Raw genomic sequence first — 16,035 nt, 5'->3', positions numbered from 1 at the left:
CCAGATATATTTGTCCTAGCAGCAAAGACAGCGACTTTCAGGCAAACCCCTGTACAAGGATAGCCTTTTTTTTGCATTTCTTGTTTTCTGTTTTCTCCCTAAGAATAGTCTGTGTGAGATCAAGGTGAGAATGACAGCTGAGTAAATGGGACATTCCTTGTATCTTTTGATGTTTCTGAGGACATATTTGGTCGGCTTAGGAAGGGTTGCCACAGCAAAACCCCTTGAACAGGAGCTTCGTCTGTCCTAATGGAGGTGGGTAGCAAGAATTAAGGCAAGAGCCAGCCAGGCACATCAGGCAGTGACCAATTCTTTTGAAACTCAGTCAAATTGGATATCTTAACCATAATTCCTACTCAGCAGCACTTGCCTGGCTCTTTAAATACATTCTGTGTTTGAGGGGTTATTGTCCTCCTGAAAAATATTGATAGTGGAAGAGGACAGCTAGATCCAACACTTAAATGAGCCTTTAAGGACTGTTCGCTAGAATGCTTTACAGCATTAAATGGACACTGCTGCTTCAAATTAATTAAACCTCTCCTAAGGCCAGAAATACCCTCTCCTCCCTCCCAAAGCCTTATTCATCAGATTGCTTTGGATGCATTCCCTGAAAGCCAGGAGCGGTGGAGTGTGAATCCCAAGACCAGAGCTCCTCCTGGAGACTGCTTTGGCAGTAGTTCTTTCCTGCCAGACCAAGAGACTCCAGTTCATCTGTTCATGTCTGGCAGTGCTGTGTAGGGAGGAGAAGGTGTCTCAAGTGAGTAGAGACCAGACCGTTTTAAGGCTGTATGGAGTACAGGTGCCTTCTTTAACCTTCTTGGGAAACCATTGTGCAGACAGATTGTTTCTGTTTTATGAACAAGGCTCTGAAGTCTTCCTCTGAACGACAGCTTAGATCCTTGCCAGGTAGAGCTCGTGCTTTTGTATATCAAAAAGCTGCCTGTTCTCCTTGCTGCCTCGTGGCATTGCATGCCAAAGCTCTACTCTAACTTGCCTTCACCTGTAATGCATCTTTTCTGCCAGCCTTAAAGGAAGACTTCCTGAACGACCTCCTGGTGGGAAAGAAAACAGACCAACTGGGGCTGCCTCAAACACTGCAGCAGGAGTTCTCACTGATCAACGTGCAGATCCGAAATGTCAACGTGGAGGTAGTTTCCTTTCACTGCTTGGCTAGAAGGGGATATGGGCAAGCTGGCTCGTGAGAGCCTTCTGAAGGGAACTCTCCTGCTGCAGTGGGTTTATTTTGAGCCGTAGAGATCCTTTTGGCCGTGGCTAGTAGAAAGGAGGATAATCACAAACACTGGGAGTGCAAGAGGTATTTCAGCATAGTAACTGTGCTGGCACTGGCCCCAAGGAGGCTGGACTGTGTTTTTCTTCTGCCAAAACTGCAGAGGGGCTTGTTCCAGTACGTGCAGCTGATCTCATTTCAACTGTTTCTGAACTCAGTCAGATCAGCCCTCACTGTCCCACGCTCTGGCCCTCAGTTTTGGCATCTGTCTTTCACAGCAGAGCCTCTTCTGTGTGTGGAAGGTGACTGAAGGCCCAGTGCAGTGCTGGAGTAGCAGGCTTGGGGCTGCTGCCTGTCATCTTTCCCCACCACTGTGGTTTTCACATTTTCAGATGCCTTCCTGAGAGTCCTGTATGGTCGTAGATGCCTGTTACTGCTGCACTGGGCCTGAAGTGTTCTGTGGCCAAGGGCAGGGGGGTGGAGTGCGGCAGCTGTTGGGAGCTGCCTGGTTCCTGCTGCAGCCTGGGCTGGCTGGAGTCTCCAGATGCTGCTGGACTGGCAGTCTGCTGGTGAAAACTGTTCCCTGGGTTTTTTTGCTGTTGCTGTGTTCATTGCCCGTGACAGTAGCACAACTTTGTCTTATGGGTGTGCAGGGGAATCAGTCCCTCAGTTTGAATTGAAGCCACCGCAAGTTAAAAGGTCCTTGGAGATCTGAATGCAAGGCTATTGCTGTTCCTCACACAGATGGATGCGGTGAATCGTAGCTGCACAGTGTCAGTGCACTGTGGCAACCACCGGGTCAGGATGCTGGTGATGTTCCCTGTCCAGTATCCCAATAATGCTGCACCATCCTTCCAGTTCATCAACCCGACCTCCATCACTGCCTCCATGAAGGCCAAGCTGCTGAAGGTACGTGGTCCAACAGCTAGACACGTGCTCAACACCTGCTGTCTAGACTTCTGGCACAGTCAGACCTTGCTGAAGGTATACCACAGACTGCTGTTTGAACTGACGTATTCTGGAGCCTGTAGGATGGGGTGTTTGTTGGCATTGCAGCCTAGTTCTTCCTTTTCCCCACTGATGCTTTTTGAACATGTTTTTCTGTACATCTTGGTATGAGTGTCACATGTATTACCTGAGGATCCTCCTAGAGCAGCTCCCCAAGCCTCATAATAGACAAAATGACCAGCAAAGCATCCATTTGCAAAATGGCAGTATTTCTGAGCTGGCATGTTGTTTCCTGCTTTCCTCTATGAGCTGTTTTAAGAGTTTTGCACAGAGCCCATTAATTCCAGATCAAATGTTTGATCAATTGATGCAGGAAGTCCTATTGCTGCTGAAATCGCTTCTCCGGCAGCAAGGGCTGCTCTCCCTTGCCGCTCCTGTAAGAGCACTAGGAAAGCAGGCTTATTTTACCTTTGGACCACAAAGAAAGGATGAAGTGCTAGGCTATTTCCCAGCATTTCCGAATGTAAAGCAGATAGAGGTGGTGACAGAAAGCATTGCTGGCTTTGGACTTGTTTTCCCTGCATTTTGTTGTGTTCTGCTCAAAGCAGAGTGGAGGATCACAGATACTTTGTGTCTTCCTTGGAGAGGTGAGACTTTTTTTTTAAATATTTGACTGCAGACCATTGGGAATGGTTTGTGTTTGAATGGAAAGGAATGATGAGAAGTTGCTCTTTAAGGGAAGGAAGCAAGAACCTGGGATTTCAGAGTGTATGAGTGCCTCAGCTTTGGTCCTCCTGTGTCCAACAGTGTTATGTGTTAGGGCTGAAATGGCTGCCTTGGAGCAAAGTAGCCTCAGGCTTAGGCCTAAGCTTATCCATCAGGCAGAAGGATCCGTTTGGGTTCCTTCTTGAAAAAGCTGGATCCAGTTTGCCACAAACTGGTATGGAATATTATGGGCTACAGTAATACAGAAGCCCAAAGCCTGGATCAGGGTGTGCTGAACGTCGGTGAGCCCTCAGTGCTCTGATCAAAGCTCAGTCATTCTTTCCTTGAAGCAGACAGCGCATCAGTGGGTGAATGTGGCTCCAGTGGGTGTTCTGGGATGTCTCTGGCCCTGCAATCTCGTGAGCCTGGCAACTTTGCTGCTCTGCAGACAAAAAAGGATGTGGGAAGGTGCGGATATAACCGTGACTCAAGCTGTATCTTGCATGTATTCCAGATACTGAAAGACACTTCCCTGCAGAAAGTGAAGAGGAACCAGAGCTGCCTGGAGCCCTGCCTGCGTCAGCTCGTCTCCTGGCTGGAGTCTGTCGTGGTATGGAGAATTCCATGGGCTTTCTGCCCTACTTTGTTGTCTTCTCTCACATCCCACGCTTCTGACTCTGCATTGAGAGTCTGGCCTCATTAGGCATGTAAATAGACCCCTGTGACTGGCTGATAGATCTGTGGAAGTTCTTGTGGTTAATGTTGAAGAAAACAGAGTTGGGTGATCAGGCCCTGAAGGTTTGCTGTTGTGCGGGTGCTCACTAATAATTAGGTTAGCAGGAGTTACTGTTGGTTGCAGCATCACAGTGGAGCATGGTAGCTTTCCAGCTCTGAGCAGATCTCACCGACCAGCAGGGCATGGATATCAGCTGTAGAAGAAAATAAGATGTCAGGGAGGTGATGAGTTCATTCTGGTCTGAAAGGCAGTGGCAGATGTCTTTACCTCTCAGTTCTATTCAGAGGTCGTGCCAACCAGAGGGCTTTTGTTTTCTTCCTTTGAACAAAGCTGTGAAAGTCTGTTTTTTTTCTAAAGCCTTGTGCAAGGGTTATATAGGGTTGATACCACAAATGAATGCAAGTCCCACTCTGCCCTTAGCTGAGAGATTGGTGATACCTACTCAGCATCCTGGTGTCAGGTAATAGGTCTGTGGGTGGGTGCAGTGTACTGTAACGTGTGTTTTTAGCATTCAGAAAAAGGTGAGTCTTCTCAGGTTTCTTTTTCAAGAGGTTTTGTTTATTCATCATGAATAAGGGATTTTTTTTGTTTGGAGATGTTTTAATTTTTTAAATTTTCTTTTTCTCCATGTTGGAAGCTTATTTCTGTTTGGTTTCAGCAGTACTTGTATGGAAAATTTGAGTCAGATGCTTTTATAGGATTCCTTTAGACCTGAGCTGTATCTTTTCCAATTGAATGCAGATTTCTGCCAGAATTTCTCAGGGCAGACCTGAGATCTTCCAGCCTTTCACCACCTGCCTCCCTCGCTTCAAGATGTCCGGCTTTTCTTTGACACCCCCACATTTGCATGGGGTGTCAAGATGGTCATCTTGAAGGTGACTTTGTCTTGCTGGCGTCATCGAGGTACCAGGTTTTTCTCAGCTTTGTGTTTTGTTGCTGGGAGTCACATCTGAAGGTCAGATTTCCTATATAGTTTTCCCTCGAGACCGCTGTTTCCACCCTAGTTGAGCTCTGCATTTCAACACAGCCGTGGTGGGAGAGAGCTCTCCATACAAACAGCAGTGCAGAGGAGCACTTGGCTCAGAGGTACGCATGCTTGCAAATGCTTTCGGAGCCAAAGCGGTAGCTGTGCTCTCTTCTTGATCTGCTTTGACTCAAAGGAGAGGTAGATGTCTGTGTGAGGCTGCTTGGCACGAGGATTCCCAGTGCTCCAGCTAGGTTTCCTCCATGTGGCAGCAGGAGCATGACCTTGTCTAACTTTCTGTTTCAGAACCAAGAGGACAGCACGTCCAGCAACCCCTATGCTCTGTCCAACTCCGTGACGACCCCCCTGCCCACCTTTGCCCGGGTCTCCAATGCCTATGGCTCCTACCAGGACTCAAACATCCCATTTCCACGGACCTCTGGAGCCCGGTTCTGTGGTGCAGGTTAGCCTCGTCACTGATACAATGGCAGCCATCAGAAGAAGGGTACTTAAAAGTACATCTTGGGGAACAGTCACATCTGAACAAGACAAGGCTTTGGTTGCTGCCATGCAAGGAGTATTAAATGCTTCTCATGCAGCTATATTGTGATAAATTTGCAGATAATGGGCCTGCTTGCAGTTGGTGTTCCATGTGGGATTTTAGGATACAGATCTGGAAATCCAGAATTGATGGAAGAGATTGGCACAAGGCATGCCAAGGCACTGATGCAACTCTTCGTTTTCCAGAAGTCTGGGGGTAGCTTTTATCCTTCCATAATTCCCTCCTGCCCACATCAAATTGCTGCATGTACTCTGGCTCTTGGGTCTTCACAAAATTCCTGTAACTTTGGGTTGAACTTATCCTTTGTTAAAGGTTATTCTTGTTACTGACTCAATGTTTTGAGAGCTTTTTTTCATACACGTTTCACTGAATTCCAAGCATAAGTAAAACAGTAATGCTGCATTGAACAGGCTGAGTGAAACCTGCTCTGCTTCAAAACTCTTGCACCTGGGTGAGTGGCTGAGGACACTTGAAATGGTAGCAAATGGAGTAAAGCTTGTGGGAGCACTTTGGAGGTAGTGTCAGATGGCTTGGGTTGTCCTTTCAAAGAGATTTACCAGCTCTTGTGAGTTCTTTGCATGTTAATGGCCTCACTTGCATCTGGAGTATTAGAATGCCGGACAATCCTGGTGAAGAGGTAAAGCACAAAAGTATGTGTGTGTCCAACAACTTGTGTTGGTGCTTTTAAGGCAACTAAACATGCTCTTTCAAGCATTTGAAAGAGGTAGATTTGGGTTGGGAAAACTATTTAGAAGCATTCAGGGTAATGGATAGGCCTCGAGGCCCTTCATGCCACCCCTGGGCAGTCTGCTCCTCCTGGCAGAATCTTCATTCTGTGTCCTGTCCCTGCAGGGTACCTGGTGTATTTCACGAGGCCAATGACCATGCACCGTGCAGTGTCCCCAACGGAGCCCACACCCCGGTGAGTTGCCTGCATCACCTTTCAGATGTTACACTGCCACGTGGGCAGAGAGGCAGATCCTGTGCTGGAGCTGTTGGCCCTCAGAAAGCACTGTTAGCTGTGTGGCACAGCCTGGTCCCATAGGTCCCAGACCCCTTCTCTCAACACACCTAAAAATGCTACTCACAGCTTGGGTTAGAGGAGTTGTTTGTCTGAGCCTTCAAGACGTTTTGATGGATGTAAGCTCCAGAAAGCATGTTCTCTTGTTCCTAGGTCCCTGTCAGCTTTGTCAGCATACCACAGTGGCCTCATTACTCCGATGAAGATCCGTACAGAGACTCCAGGCAATCTGCGTTTGTACAGCGGCAGTCCCACGCGCAGTGAGAAGGAGCAGGTCTCCATTAGCTCCTTCTACTACAAAGAGAGGGTAAGCACCGTGCTAAAAAGCCTTCCCAGTACTTCAGCTTTTGACTTGTACTCTTTTCTTACGGCTGTGAGCATTGCTGGTAACGGTAGCTTCACATTCCTCTGAGGAAGGCATCTTTTACAAGCAGCTCTGTAAAAATGTCGCTTGGATTTATCTACTGTTAGTAACTTCTTTGCTGATCCTCTTAGCATTTGACTTGCTTGACTTTAGCACGTTGAGATCTCTCAAGACTCACCATTACAGCTTCCTTCAGTTCACTGCCTCCCTTTGCATTAGATGTGGTTAAAACCTCACACTTGAGAGGCTTTAGTCTCCATCTGAGTACATTGCAGGCCACTCTGCTTTTCTCTGCACCCTCAATGTGTATAGCTGCAAAGGGCTGGGGATCTGTGAAGCTTTCTGACAGTCTCTTCTGGATTATGGGGTATATTTGAGTGATTTCTGTTACAGGTGTCTCTTTCAGGGATGTGTGCCCCTTTGGACTATTTTAAAGCAAAAACAAAGAGGTCCCTTCATGATTCTCCAAAGACCTTTTAATAACCTGTACCTCTGTTTTAGACATAGGCCTTGTATCACTGCTGTTCACAAGCAAGGCTTTGGGGAAGAGTGGGGATTGTTTCCTTCCAGGGCACACGGGGTACAGAAAGACAGTTGGAAACTGCAGCATAGTTCTGCAGTATTAGATGGCCTGATTTGCCATGAGGACGTTGGGCAGAAGAGCTGATGCCATGGGAGCAATCAGCCATGCAGTGTGCTCTGAAACAAACTCCCTGCGCTTCAGCAGGAAGTGGTGTGGCTTACAAAAAGGTAGTAAGCTTTCACTGAGAGCCTGAGAATTCAGGGCATTCAAGCAGTTTGTCACTGTTTTGTGGGCACATTTCTGCAGCAGTGAAGGAGAGCTTCCAGGTACCCAGAGAAAGCCAAGTGCTGCACTGGAGCTCAGGAGCAGAGGAAGAATCAGAGCCTTGAGCTTTCATCCTTTCTTGGTGCTGCAAGAAGTCTTGATTTTTCCAGTAGTCCCAAACATGACAGCCAACCCTTCTGGGGTTGTGTCCTGCTTATGTGAAGCCAGTTAGTGATTGCACCTGCCAGCCTCTGACCCCATTGCAGGTTTTGCTTCCATTCAGGCCCTGGGAGACTCTTGCAGTCCACATTGTGTTGTTTTTTTTTTTTTTCCCCCCCACACAAACTTCTTTGGATGAGGAAACAGCAGTGCCTGATACAGGAGTTACAACCTGCCCTGGTCTGTGCAGGAGAGCTTATTTAAAGTGCTTTTTCTGTCCTCTGCAGTGTGCTTGTCTCTGACACGCAGCTCTCTAAGATGACAGACAAGGCTAAAAATAACGTGGAAGCAGCTTGGTGCAATTTCATGTGACCCATCTCCCCAGTCCGTGTGGCAATGGTGACAAGATTTTTGTCAGGGTGGGGAGAAAATCTAGGGAACAAAGTGTGTGTGTAGGCATGTCGCCTGAAATCCAGGGAAGTAAATGGCTGCTCTCCAACCCCATGCTAAGCTCTGTCCTTGCATCCTGGGTTGGAAGAAGTTGTAAGAACCTTAGAAGGGAGCTAGCAAAAGTGTTCTGCAAATGAGAGAATTCTAAAAAGCCTCCATCTCCCTTCAGCAGAAGTTTTCTGGCTCTTCAGGAGCTGATGTTCCCAGCCTTTGTAGATCAGTGCTAAATAGTTTCGATGTTTAACTGTGAGGATTTTAAGGCATAAAAACCCCAGGCTCTGGATCTCATTAGCTCCTTGCTCTGAAGCTTGAATTTTATATTTCCATTGAATAAAAAATTGGAATTTGGTGGTAAACAAAACCGAAAATCCTATAACTTCATCCCCAAAAATGAATTTCTCAGAGATGACCAAGCATTTGAACTGAAATCCCATGTAGCAATACACTAGCCTTGCTGCCATTAACAACTAAATGGAATGTGTGTGTTGCTGGGTGGGGAATGTGTCGTGTTCCCAGAAGGGCAGAGGAGATGCAGCAGAGATCTGCTTAGTAGACACAGCACAGCTACACCAGGCCCTGAGCCTTCCTGGGCTCCTTCACAGATGTGTGTCTGTACACGAGCATGTGTTTCCACTTTTTATTCACACATGCATGCTCCTCCAAAAAACAAAAATAGTCATAATGCAGCAGTCCATCAGCAGTGCCCTGGCTGCAGGCTTCTCCCAGTGGTGAGCTGCAAGGAGAGGCAGAAGCCCGGGCATTGCCTGGTGATGCTGACTGTCTAGTAGCAGCTGAAAATAAATGCAAAGTACCTCACAGCACAAATAACTCTCTTCTTCCCCTTTTTATTGTGCTGACTCTCACAGAGGTATGACAAATATTTTTTTCCAAGTGAGTGCAGAATAATATGCTTGGAGAGATTCAGTTTATTGTTACAGTACTGCGTGAAGCACTTAATGAAATGCCTGCAGGTTCATAATGAAAGCCTACTTTGGAGCTGTTCTGCATAGTCAATCAGTGAACTTGATTGCTCGCTCAACCTGAACGAATTCCTCAGCCCATAATGGCAATTTCCACACTGTCCTGCTGGGCAGCGGGGTCTCTACATCCCTTTAATATCCTGACATTTGCCTTTTATTGCTTTCGAAATGAAAGTGAACAGCTGCAGCAGGTTCCAGTGGAAGAAGTCCTGGAGGATGCTGGATGTTAAAGGGATGTCTGAGGAAACAGGAGCTTTTATTGAGCTTGCTGCAGATTTCTGTGCCAGGCAGCTGTGTTAAAAACGTTAAATGCAGCTGAGGCAGCACTTAGACACCTCCTCCTTTACCTGAAAGGGAGGAAAACTGGTTAGAGTAGGAGCCCGTCACATGGGGTACCATGGGTTGTTCTCTCCCCTGCTGTCAAGGCACGGTATGAACAAGGTCATGTTGTTTGTTGCATTGGAGGGCTGCTCAGAGTTGAGGTCGCTGCAGTCCTTCCACAGAGCAGCCCGCAGTTTCCCAGGTCTGCAGGTAACGTAGAGCACAGCTGTGCACGGATGAAAGCAGAGACCTGGTTTTGCAACTGCCATTGTGTAACAGAACCATGGGGAATGGTGTCTTTTACTCTGCTGGTTCAGAGCGCTTTTCACTTTGGTTTATTTACCTTTGCCTTTAATTTTCTTGGTGTCTCTCTCCCCTTTTCCTGGGTGTAACGTTTTCACACGCAGATGTCTCCTCGCTCTGCCCGGCGGCGTTGGTCCATACAAGCAATTAACGACTTCCCGGTACTGTGCGCTGTGCTGATACTGTCCTTGATACAACCCTGTCTTCTGCCCAAGGGCCCAAGAATAAAATGCCACCTGCCTGCCTTTGAGTAACCTGCACAGAGGTGGGGGACCCGCGCTCCACACAGGGCCTAGGGCTTCAGGAGCACTAAGTGCATGTGTAAGTGGGCAGGAGCAGACACGATCTCAAAGGGTACAAACGCTGCCTTATGTATGACATGCCTGTGTCACCTGGCCTTGCAGTCAGGAAAGGATGCCAAGGGGTAATTTGAAGTTTAAGAGAGAATCAACCTCTAAGAAGCGTGCGCTAAGAAGAGCGCGCCGCAGAGGAGTTGAGTGATGATTATTATGCATCATCAGGTAACTGACGAGGCTGACATGAGAACACCTCATCTCTGGAAAAGACAAAACCCTTCTGGAGAGGGAGGAGTTCTGGAAAATAATATTAAAGAGCAGCAAGCTGCTGGCATGGCATTGCTTAAGAGCTGTGGAAGAAGCAAACCGGTTGAGCTGCTGATAATGATCTGTCATCTCATTAAAACGAGCGTGTGTGTTGCACCAGAAATGCCTTATTTCCTGGAGCAATAAGTAGGATTTCTCCTCGATTTATGATCTTCTCCAGCGCTTAGAATTGCACCGCTCTGCATTCAGTCGAGGCGCAACACTGGCTGGTGCTCCCTCCTCCTGGCACCTGCCCTTCCAAGACTGTTTTGACAAGTCATTTTGCTGTAGTCCACTTGTCTTCAAGGCTTGAAGACATCATTCATGTGAGCGTCTTGATAATATCAGCGTTGCTCAAGCTGCAATGTGGATTTGGGCAATTACTGTTTCATCAGTCCTCTGCCAAGCACAGGCGAAGCCTAGAAGACTCCAGTTCAATTTAAAGATGATTTCTTTAGGTCTGCATGAACAACTGTTTTTCACAGCTGTTTGCCTTTATGCTATCTCTTCAAGACAGCAGGGGATAAAATAGAATCCCGTAACACCTAATTTAACTTGGTATAATAGGTCGAGCCTTCCTAATTACAACAACACTGAGTCTATACTGTCAAATAATAGGTGAGAGAAACCAGAAGAAATTTACTTGACTCGGAGGCTTTTTGTGAAGAGCTAACGAAATGTGAGTGGTGGAGGCAAGAAATGAGGCTCTTCATTGGAGTAGGAATTGACTAAAGGAGAGAAAACCAAGCAAGAGCTTGCCAGAGTTTGGTGCAATAAATTGTGGTCTACCCAGGACCTCAGTTGAATTTGCTTTCCACCGACTTGGAAGGAAGAGCAAGTGCTGATGTGATGAAGTTAACTTTTTGTGCAACGTGCTTATTTTTAGGGTATGTGGGATAGTTCAAGCCTGGGCAAACTGATTGCATTAGTGGATAACTGCTGGAAAAGCCTCATCGCGCTCTCCTGAGTGGGCAGCGGTGCCCAAGATGAAGATATTTGGAAGAAAAAGAAACACTCCTGCTGGGGGACGTTGATTTTTGGCCTCTCTGGGGATGTGCCTGGTGCTGAGGGAGATGCTGTGAGCCATCAGCGTGGATTCTTTGGAGATAAAGTCCAGGCAGTGCTGCACGACCTGCACCAGGAGTTAATCTGCAGGCACTTGTTCAGAGTAAAGGAACCTGCAGGGGAGCAGCAATTTTAAAACTTAATTTAAAAAATAAGTTCTTAGAAGCAGCTTGAACCTGGCTTTGAACTTGTTTAACTCTTTATTTTGTAAATACCTTAATGCAGCTTAATCTCTGGTGTTGAGCCTCTTCTCTTTCGTCCACAACCTTTCCCTTTGCCCTGCTAACACACCAGCTTACCCTACAAACTGAGGTTTTGCATACGCTGATGTGAACCAGGCACTCTGCATTTCACAAAGTCAACTTCCAGCGCTGCCTGCCTCAGCAGGACCCGCAGGCACACACACCCCACAGCCCAGCATCCTTTCCAAGTGGGCACGCAGCACTTTGTACCTACTTCTGCTGAGTATGCAGTGATGGTGGTTGCTACGAAGCAGTTGGTGGCTTATTCTTGGGCTGTCTGTTTCTACATGTAACCCATTTACTGCCATCGTTATCACCTTAGACTGCAGCAAATTACAGCCTTGGGTATGGTAGTGCAGTGCAGGCTGGCTTTTTTAGTCATCGTTCAGTGCTGTTCCCCGCTGTCACCTCCAACCCCTTGATTGCCGTAAATGCTCTGGTTTCTTTCCTTTTGGTGCTCCGAGGAGCTGATGAGCCTTAATTTGCTATTGCCACAGCTATTTTCTTTCTTTTCTTCCTTCCCTTAAGCTCTCAGGAGCAGGTGGGTAGATGCAGTTCACCCTGGCCCGGACTCTAGGTTGCAGATAGGAGTGCTGGGGCAGTGCAGAAGGCCTGTGTCTTTGCCCTTAGCGTTAGTTTGGTGTGTGCATGCTGACTTGCTTTTGCTCCAACTGTTGTGTTCCCTGCTCCCCTCTGTCACCTGTGCTCCAGCCCCTGGGAAGAGACGTGTCTCCTGTCCCCCCCCGCTGCCTGTGAGCCTTGCCTAACACCACAGGGGAAGATTCTCACTGGAGCAGGCTTGGAATAGAAGGAAGAGAGGAACCTTGTGGTGGACCTTGGCCAGCCAGACCTGAGCTAGAGTTCTCCTTGCCTTTGAGCCTCTTGCTGCAGAGGCCTACCCGAATTTTGAAAAAGTGTGACGCGTAGAACTGTGGCTGCACCCTTAATTTTATGATTTTCTTTTATCACAGTTCAAGGGCCAGGAAGCAGTGGTGCTGGCAGGGTGCGTGGTGATAGGCCAACCTGCTGCTGGAGCTGCACCAGTAGAGGATTAGGTCTTCCCTGTTGGCCAGCAACCAGGCAGAGCTAGGAGGAAAAAAAAGCAGGACTTTGTGAGTTCAGGCTTTCACGGGGCTCTGATGCATTTAGTGTCTTCATTTGTCTGGTGGTATGCTAACAGCAAGCAGGAAGCCATTCATGGGCTCTTTTTTCCATGCTCATCCTCATTTGTTGTCATTCTCAAAAAAAAAAAAAAAAAAGTGACTAAATTGCCTGTGCAAAGTGGTGTGTGTTGTCCGTGTTCCTGGTCTTTGCAATACCTGCTGGGAGGCTTCTTCAGCTGGCTCGTGCAGGGGGCAGGAGCAGGTTGAGCTGTTCTCAGTGACAGCGCAGGGTAACGCTCCATCAGCTGCGACTTGCAGATGCTCAGGAGGTAGCAAGCTGCTCCCCAAATTTCCTGCCGAGCTCTAGACCTGCAGGGAGTGGCTCTGTGCCTGCAAGCCTGCGTTCAGATGTGCACAGGGGGCTGCTTTTGGTGAATACTGCCTGCACTCCTGCCCTGGTGGCACGTCCTCATTCTGGGGCTCCCAAGCTTTGCTCCAGTGTTGGTTTTGGCAGCATCAGCAACTCCTTGCTGCACCTCGTCCTGCAGATGAGGAAGCAGGGACAGGCACCACAGTGGTTTGAGAACCTTGTCATCATACAGTCCACGTCTTTCAGCACAGAAAGGGTAGCGATGCTTTTAGGTGTTATCAGAAGAAGGTTTTGTGCCCAAGGGTGAGAGCCAGAGCTGGTCCAGGCAGGGCCTTGGCTGGAAGCTGATGGATTGAGGAGGGTTGATCTCCCATCCTGTAGTCACCTCCGACTGCATAGTCCTCAGTTTGAGCAATAGATGAGATAAAAACTGAAAGCAAATTGTTTGGATGGATCAGAGTTTGAAGGGCTGTAGCTGAGAACAGAATTAGGCCCTGGCTGTCCAGTTCCCAAAGCGCTGGGCGCTCACAGTTTCCATCTGGTACCTCTGGCTGGGCAGTGTGCGTGCTCCTCTTTACTCTGGGGAGCAGTGGAAGACCAGGGGAGCGGGTGAGGATCTGTCACGAAGGCAGAAAGGTCCACCTTCACTTCCTTCAAGACTGAATTGCCTCCTTCACTCACTGCCAAACCTGTGCTCGAGCCTTTGGGCCTCGGCCACTCGTGTGGGAACACAAGCAGTGAAGAAGGCCCCGGTGCTGTGCTTCCCCCAGCTCAGTCTGCTCTTTAGGAGCACTGATGTGCCTGGGTGAGCTGTGCCTGCCTTGTAGAGCCAGCGGTGCAGCAGGACAGAGGGACTGTGAGCTCTGGCTGCGCTCAGCAGAGCCTCTGCAGCTCAGTGGGACATGGGAACGCTTCTGGATAGGAGCGTGTCAGTGAGGGAGCTCACAGCACTGCAAAGCACCACCGCTGCTCGTAGCAGCCAGCGCTTCCTCCTAGAGATCCTCTGTAGCCTTTGCTTGCCTGTGCTGCACGTCCTCAGCCCTCGTCACTGCCCTCCTGCAGCAAGGAGCTGCCCGATACTCCACAGGCTGTCGTGTGGCCGAGGCAGCGTTACGCAGCTTGGCACGAAGATGGCCTCTGTGTGTTGCGGGGAGTATTTGGGATCCTGGCTCCCTGGTTTTTTCCTTCGTGCTGATTCCTCTCCTTCCTTTTTCCCCCCAGTTGTGTGCCCTGAGCCAGCTGTGAGCATGGTAGCTGAGGATCCTTGCTAGGAAAACTTGGGCCCTGCTTTATCATCTGCCATTTGTTTGAAGCTCTTGATAAAGCAGGAGAGGTGATCTCAGACCAAAGGAGAGTCTGGAGCTGTCGGCCCTGCCTGAAGCCGAGGGCGAACAGAAGCTGGCTCCTGCTCGTCTCTGTGCTGAGCGTTGGCCGAAGCCAGCGGTGGTCTGTGTGCAAGGCTTCCCAGACCAGACCTCTAACGAGTGCTAATTGAACCATATCCTGCCAAACCTCCCCTGGTCTGATTGGCAGCCCGATGCCAATTTGTTTCTTATTGGCTTTCACTGGAGAACTCACTGAATGCTTTTTGAGTGAGTTTGACCTTGAGCTCGTTGCCTTGACCTGCTTTTCACTTCCTACAGATGGAGATGCTTGTTCTCCTGGGCATGTCATGGATGTTTTCCAGGGTGACACAGAGCCTTCTGAAAGGCGGGTTTGGGTGCTGCTTGCATTATTCCTGACCCTAGTGCTTTGTTCCCTGGCCCACGAAGGCTGCTGTCCTGCTCCCCAGTAACACGCTGCCATTTGTTCTGCAGAAGTCAAGGAGGTGGAAAAGCAAACGTGAGGGGACAGATGCCAACAACCGACCCATCAAAGCTGCCGGGAAAGTTATTATACAAGATATTTCCTGCTTGCTGCCTGTGCACAAGCTGCTGGGAGAGCTCTACATGTGAGTACAGGCTGGCAGCCTTTCTTAAAGGAAAGCAGCTGTCTTTGGCACTGCCGTGCTTTTGTCCTTCAAACATTTCTTCCTTCTTTCTTGCCTTTCTGCTTTTTTTATAGTGTTGCTCTGCCTGTGAGAAGAGATTTGTCTTTCTTCCATCTGAAAAGCAATGGAAGAAATACGTGATGGTGTAATTGTATACAGAGTGAACTGGCGCTCCAGCATCATCACTACAACTCTTTCAGGCTCAGGCTTTTGTCAGCTAGAGAGAGAAGTTAGTGGTACAAATTCAGGGAGGGAGCAGGCTGCCCTTCTTAAGGGATATTGGGAGCAGAAAGCCTTCCTTCTCTCTTCTCTGTGTTATGAAAGAAAATGTTCTTTAAAGAGACCCGATGGATCTTTCTTCTCTGGTTACCTCACTTGTAAAAAAATGTCGAGTGTCTGAAGAACCTTTCTGACGATGAATGGGAAAGCTCCCTTGGTTTCTTCAGGCTGCCCCTGCCCCTTGTCAGGCACCCAGAGACTCTGCAAGGGGTGTGTTATCCAGCTCAGAAACGTGCTTGTCTGCAGGTAAGGCTGATTTCTTCCAGTCAAGTAGAACAGATCAACAGGCTGGATGGAGACAGAGCAGCATGACTGATGGATCCTAAGGACAGGAACGATCCTTGGCATGGTGCTGTTCTGGCACAAGTTGGATCCAGCATCCCCATGGAAGTGGTGCATCTTAGGACCAAGCCAGCTTGGAGCTGGACTTGGTGCAATAAGCAGTGTGTTAGGGAAGATGAATAGTGGGAGCTGCCAGAAGGATGGCAGTGATCCCTGAGTAACACAGGGGGGCCAGATGAAATCCTGGTCGTGCTTGTAGGCTCACAGTGATCAGCAAGTTCTGGGCTACTTACTATTATCAGTACCACATCCTCCCCACTCCTCCCTGCCTTCTCAGGCAGCATGCCAGCCAAAAAGCTGATCTGTCTTTCTTCTTTTCAGATTGAACGTAAATAATATCCAGGAGACTTGCCAGAAGAATGCTGCCTCAGCCATGGCTGTTGGACGGAGGGATCTTGTACAGGTATTACACTGAATCAGACCTCTTTCTCACTACCCTTAGATGCCTTGTGCTATTGCCTTGGTACCTGGACAGTCAGCTGACCTCAGCAGTTGTTCCATTGTGTGTGAAAAG

At 48.5% G+C, this 16,035-nt stretch overlaps 1 protein-coding gene across 2 annotated transcripts in view; it reads left to right on the top strand.

Annotated features, from left to right (window-relative positions):
- The window catches only part of WDR59 (WD repeat domain 59), a gene marked incomplete at both ends in the record, with an annotated part of 46,948 nt that overhangs the window by 23,828 nt on the left and 7,085 nt on the right, over positions 1-16,035 (top strand). The window contains 9 exons of one of the 2 annotated variants that reach the window (XM_079541516.1): positions 1,024-1,148; positions 1,973-2,137; positions 3,396-3,491; positions 4,888-5,044; positions 5,996-6,065; positions 6,318-6,471; positions 9,633-9,689; positions 14,728-14,861; positions 15,843-15,924. In XM_079541516.1, coding sequence (XP_079397642.1) covers positions 1,024-1,148; positions 1,973-2,137; positions 3,396-3,491; positions 4,888-5,044; positions 5,996-6,065; positions 6,318-6,471; positions 9,633-9,689; positions 14,728-14,861; positions 15,843-15,924 — 1,040 coding nt within the window. The remainder of the gene's footprint in view (positions 1-1,023; positions 1,149-1,972; positions 2,138-3,395; positions 3,492-4,887; positions 5,045-5,995; positions 6,066-6,317; positions 6,472-9,632; positions 9,690-14,727; positions 14,862-15,842; positions 15,925-16,035) is intronic. The other variant, XM_079541517.1, reaches the window with a different exon arrangement.

The sequence above is a fragment of the Tetrao urogallus genome, assembly GCF_951394365.1.
Source record: "Tetrao urogallus genome assembly, chromosome: 12".
Classification (NCBI taxonomy): Eukaryota; Metazoa; Chordata; class Aves; order Galliformes; family Phasianidae; genus Tetrao; species Tetrao urogallus.
Note: the sequence above shows the minus strand (reverse complement) of the source record. Positions and strands in the feature narration are given on the sequence as shown.